Source organism: Adiantum capillus-veneris, chromosome 7 (assembly GCF_014529385.1).
Source record: "Adiantum capillus-veneris isolate H3 chromosome 7, ASM1452938v2, whole genome shotgun sequence".
Taxonomy (NCBI): Eukaryota; Viridiplantae; Streptophyta; class Polypodiopsida; order Polypodiales; family Pteridaceae; genus Adiantum; species Adiantum capillus-veneris.
Window position 1 is genome coordinate 166,702,808 of NC_140937.1, and position 5,887 is coordinate 166,708,694.

General features: G+C 47.2%; 1 protein-coding gene across 1 annotated transcript; it reads right to left on the minus strand.

Annotated features, from left to right (window-relative positions):
- Positions 1-3,563: 3,563 nt before the first annotated feature.
- Positions 3,564-5,066, minus strand: LOC147454997 (uncharacterized). Its single transcript, XM_086517464.1, has one exon. The coding sequence runs from the start codon at positions 4,200-4,202 to the stop codon at positions 3,744-3,746; it is 459 nt and encodes a 152-aa protein (XP_086373590.1). The 5' UTR covers positions 4,203-5,066; the 3' UTR covers positions 3,564-3,743.
- Between the last annotated feature and the right edge of the window lie 821 nt (positions 5,067-5,887).

The window sequence follows — 5,887 nt, forward strand, 5'->3', positions numbered from 1 at the left end:
TCCATCTCCTCCTCTAGCAACTGCTCTCCCTTCCTCAAGGTCCTTCTTCTTCCACTCCCTTCTTCCTCTCTCTTTGCTTGTCACTCTATAACACCTCTCTCTTTGCTTGTCACTGTATAACACCTCTCTCTCTCTCTCTCTCTCTCTCTCTCTCTCTCTCTCTCTCTCCCCGCCACCTTGCCTGTTCCAAAGTGAGCTGCATCCCCCCCCCCCCCCCCCCCCCCCCCCTTTCGCCGCCACCATGTGATATCTCTAGTGCCTCTCATTTTTTGTAAAAGAGGGAGATAAAGAGAGAGCGATAGCGAGAGGAGGGGGAGGGGATTCAGGAGGAAGAAGGAGAAGGAGAGGGACCGGAGGGAGGGAAGAGCGAGGGGGGGGGGGGAGAGAGAGAGAGAGAGAGAGAGAGAGAGAGAGAGAGAGAAGGGAAGGGCCCGACCGCGGGGGGGGCGGGGGATTGAGAGAGAGAGAGAAAGAGTGGTGTGTTTTTTTTTGGTAAGAGGGAAAGAAAGGGAGGGAAAGAAAGGGAGTGCAAGGGAGGCTTAACCCAAAAAAAATAAAAATCCTCCTGAAAGCAAAGCAAGAGATATGCTAGTGCTTTAGGGAGGATTTTTTTTTTTTTTGGTTGGGTTCAAGCTTCCCTTGAGCTTGCCTTCCTTTTTTTTTTTTTTTTAAACACAAACCCCCCCCCCCCCCCTTTCCCGGATCCCTCTGTCTCTCTCTCCCTCCCTCCCTCCACACACACACACATTTTATTTTGTACTTTGACATAGTATTAGGTCCACCAAGATTACATGAGTTTGGTCTCATAGGTCACTTTGGCCTTTTGAAAACACTTAATATAACACTTGATTTCATTTCTCTCTAGGATTGCACTGACTAAAGTGGCGGTGTGGTGGGGGGCAAAGAGAGGGAGAAAGGGAATAGGGGATGGAGAGAGGGGTGGCAAGGGGCCAAAGAAGAGGAAGGGGGGGACAAAAAAATAAATAAAACGAGGCGCTAGAGATATCGCTAATGCCTTTTTGTGTGCGTGTATGTGTGTGTGTGTGTGTGTGTGTGTGTGTTTGAGAGAGAGAGAGAGAGAGAGAGAGAGAGAGAGAGAGAGAAGGGAAAGGACCAAAGAGAGGGAAGAGGGAGGGTCGAGCGGAGAGAAAGAGGTGGGGGGCCAAAGAGAGGAAAGAGGGAGTGGCGGGTGGAGAGGGGGGCACACACACACACACACACACACACACAGAGTTTGGCAGGGGGGGAGAGAGAGAGAAGAGAGGGAATGGGTTGGAGGGATCATGAGAGGGAGAGGGGGGGAGGGGCGAGGGGGTTTGATTAAAGAAAACCCGAAGGCACTAGTGAAATTGCTAATACCTTGGATTTTTTTTTTTTAGAGAGAGAGAGAGAGAGAGAGAGAGAGAGAGAGAGAGAGAGAGAGAGATCATTGGCTACTCCACTGGAGGGAGAGGTAGCAATGGGCAGTGGCGGTAGGAGTAGGGACATCACATGTTGGTAGTAAGCTAGCACCATTAACCACCAGTGGCGGGCTAGGGTGTGATGGTGGTGATGGGTGCTAAGGGGTAGCAATGGGAGGTAGTGGTGGTGGGATGAAAAAAAAAACCACTCCGTCCATAACCATCCCCAAGTGTTGTAGGATTCATTACTCACAAGTAGTCACGGATTGCTTCTCGACATTTGGTACGACGAAAGGAGACGACGTTTCTCGCTTGACTAGAGAAGGATTTATATCATTTTTTTAAAGCTAGAGATCCAGACGAGGCATGGAGACTCTTCTGGGATTGACGCGTAGGCTGCAGGAGATTGGGGTACCCAAAGAGTTAATTCGGGGGATCATGGCTCTATACAAGTTAGTGGTGGGGAATGTATGCACTCTAGAGGGGATTTTTTAATTGGTTCACTCTACTATTGGGGTGAAACAGGGTTGCTCACTATCTCCTACACTATTTGCCATGTATGGATGAGGTTGCTAACTACATTGAGAGGGATGGTGATAAGAGGAGCACAATTAGTAGGGACATGGATCCCACTATTGTTATATGTTGACTATATTGTGTTGATTTTTGACTCCTCAAGGGGAAGCAACATCATCTAGAAGCTTTGTACCCATTTGGCCATGATAGTGGAGTGTCTATTAACTTGGGGAAAACCAAGGTTATGGTGTTTAATACCACACCACAGTGGGTCAGGAGGACTTTTACATATGGCCAAGAGACGGTGGAGTATACAAATCTGCATGCACCTATCTTGGGGTCGTTGGAGAAGATATGTTCACAAGTTTAGTTTCAGGAACCTTGAACAAAGTTGTGGATTTTTGACACTCTAGTGGATTTAACTATGCTTTAAGGGGTTTAACTTTTGGGACCTTGGGTTGACCACCATGGCAGATCTGGTAGCACTGATGGATGGAGATGTATGGAGAGGCCTCTAGTCTCTATGATCTCTTGGATGATTCGGGCTAAGGTGTCAATGCCACATGAGATTATTCAAGCCAGGCTAGCTACACCCCTCTCATGGTCGAGGCCCTAACTAGATTAGTATCCTTCACATATAATTTATGGGACCTCCCGAGAGATAGATATGCTCGGCTAGCCCTTGAGTCATCTCAACAACTAGCATTATCAGGGGACACAACATGCTGGTATGGGAAGATGACATCATGGTTCTAATTACATGGCTTCAACATGGATAGACTACCTCCATTCAAGTACTCCTTGGATGCACCCTCCATATCTCTCACACCGACGGAGATCACTAGACTCATACGTCAAGATTTGATTCAGCTAAATACCAGGAGCACATGGATACAATTGATACAGGAGTTGGGTATGAAGATGGCTTTCTATAGAAATCATCTTCTCCAACTAACAGAAGATGGATATGTGATCAAACAGGCCTATATGGACACTCATGTATCGTATGGGATACGATGTGCTATTGGTCTGATTCGCACATCATCGCATCAACTAGAGATTGAAGCTGGGAGATTTAGGAGAGTACCAACAAAGGCCAAGATATGCCAATTGTGTTATAGAGCCCGAGACAGAGTTACATCACAGTTCTCATTGTCCGGTATACTATGAAATACGAGATCGCTTTCACTGTCTATTTAGAGAGGGCTTTGGACCATTGGCTAAAGTCATGAGATATGAAGATTAGAGATGCCTTGGGTTGTTTTTGCTAGAGCTACATAAACACAGGGAGAGTTTCTTGAGGAGATCAGGCAATGGGAGACATTCACAGATGGAGATTCCTGACCTCTTGAGCGCAAGGACTCCAAATGTATGTGTTTGCTTGGATGACACATAAAGACTACAAAACAGAACGCAGCTTTCGTTCCTTATAATTTGTGGGAAACACGATGCCAAATCTCCACCATACTTTTGTATGACGTCCATTATATAGTCTGTTTTTATGTCATTTCTTCATTGCATGACAACGAGTAATTTAACTAGTCACATGGTTGTGTTGTAGCTTGACAAAACAACATTCTCTTCTTTGCACGCTCGGATGAAACGCCTATTCAATTACCAGGTAAGTATTTCAATTAATTTTTCCATTCCTCTAGACCGTAATCTACTGTATGTAAACATATCATCTCTAAAACGCAACAACATGTTTTTATAGCTAGGCCCATCAAGCAAGACTACTTATAGACGCCCGCATTACAAACATGTCTTATTATTTGCGGGAGAGCACACACGCGTGTGGGACACTCAAACAAGGATGCAAGTATTTCCTTAATGCGAGATTTTGGAACGCCAGCCGGCAAGTTTGGTGGGGTTGTCAGAATCGGCCTTGGAGATTGCCGGGTGGAAGAACTCCATGATTGTTGGCTTGCCGTCGACGGTCTCCAAAATTTGTGTTGCTGAGGCGCGATGGGGACTTCCTTTGAAGCCAAGGTCGAAGTAGATCACCCGTCTGCGGGTGTTTGACGTCACCAGGCTCTCACCGCCTCCACCGTGAGAGCCGGACTGCAGATTGATGCCGATGGCCGGCTTGTCCTGGCCAGCAGGGATGGTCCATTCAAAGCCATTGTCTGCAATCCAGTGCTTGGCAGCCTTGTCCCCGTCTGCGCCCGCCTTGTCAACCGCGTCTTTAAGGAGCTTCGGGGGGTGGTTAAGAGGGTCAGAGGCGAGGAAGTAGCGCATTTTTTGCCATACTCTGAAGGTGTTCGAATCAGGATTATCCTTGAACATGTCCTTCTGCAGTTTCCCTTTGAAGTTCCAGCTCCCATCGCGGTGTCGCTCGAACCACTCAATGGTCTCTTTCCACTCCAGGTCGGGGGCGTCGATTCCCTCGCCGGACAAGGGGCCTGCCTTGCGCTTGGTCACTTTCAGCCTCGCTTTCAGGTCGAATGTGTGCCCAATTTGGCCTCCTGTTATGGGCTTCACATTCTCATGCTAACAGCAGTGATGGTCATTTGCGCCTTCCCAACCATCTTACATTGTTGACGTTAAAGCTTCCAGAAGATGGCAGTCTTGAATTCTACAGAGTTGCAAGTGATATGCAGGTAGAAATGGATTAATGTGCGGACGATGAGTAAATTACATACACGGGACTAAGCAGATTTATATGAAACTAGCGGCTCGTAGTGCGATTGGGAAAGCCAGGAAGGAAACATAATGAAGGCAGCTAATTGCAGCTGGGGACACGACGTCAATTAGATCAAGCTTGAGCTGACCCGGGACCAAGGAAGACCTAGTCGCCTCGCAGAAAGGATGCAGCTGGCGGGCAAGCTGACGCGAGACCGATCAGAGGTGGTAGGGACGGGAGCAGCTGGCGGCAGGAGAGTCAGAGCAGCTGCTGGTGGAGGCATGTGGCGCGATGGCACGAATTAAGACTCCTCTTTGAAAACGTAATAAAATCTACTTTGGCGAGATTTGACGATAATCCCAACATTGATATTTTCCAGATTTTATGTGAACGATTCATCACTCTCCACCATATACTTTTCAACACAAAGACATTGAAGCTGAGCACCTTGTATTTTTAGGGTGCTTAGGGCACATTCGCATGCTGGAAGGGCAACGTTTTGTGTGAGCGCAGCAATTTTGGCGGCTGCGAATGAAGAGCTCTGCAAGTAGTAGTCGTTTCTAGTCGATGCATGAGAGAGGCTACAGAGAGAGGGGCAGCGTTTTCCCAGCTCTGCTGATTTTGGTAGAGTGGAGGGTGCAAGGGTAGCGTTTACAGAAGGAGCTGGGGCAGCGTTTTCCCAGCTCTGTCGATTTTGGTAGAGTGGAGGGTGCAAGGGTAGCGTTTACAGAAGCCAACAAATGTGAGCCGACGAGTGCAAAACACTGCAACTATGTCGTGCGAATGCGCCGTTAGCTCTTGGACACGATAGAAAGTTACATTATTTAATGCAGACGGAAGCTAGGTTAGTTGGTTGAAGCTATCGACCTCCATCACCAAGGTCATGGGTTCAATTGTGATTGAGTGATGCCCGAAGGCACACTTTGTGGCTTACTAGCGGAAATATTCGCACTTTACAACAAAAAAAGATGCTCTATTTGAGAAAAAATTGTATCGTGATGCTTCTCAAACGGTGCGCACATGAGTTGGAAAACGGTAGCATAACTCGCACAAAAAAATCATTGGATTTTACCTTGGCACACAGTAGGTAAAATTGTGAGCCATTAATTTACGTCTGTTCCCAATCTCATGTGTGTGAAACACTCCACAACGATAGCTTCCACATAACCCCACATGCTCCTGTCCTCCATTCCTTCAACCTCATGTGCGCACCCTTTCAAAGATTAGAGACATTCAAGCCCCACTAATAGTACAGTCTTTAGCAAATCCCAAGAGGACACGTAAGCAATCTTTCAAGTATATTCCAAATTAGTTGTCTCTAAATTAGGAGGAGTGGATTCGTCCACGT

Coding starts and splice junctions, on each gene's coding strand:
- LOC147454997 (XM_086517464.1), bottom strand. CDS start 4,202: ATGTTCAAGGATAATCCTGATTCGAACACCTTCAGAGTATGGCAAAAA.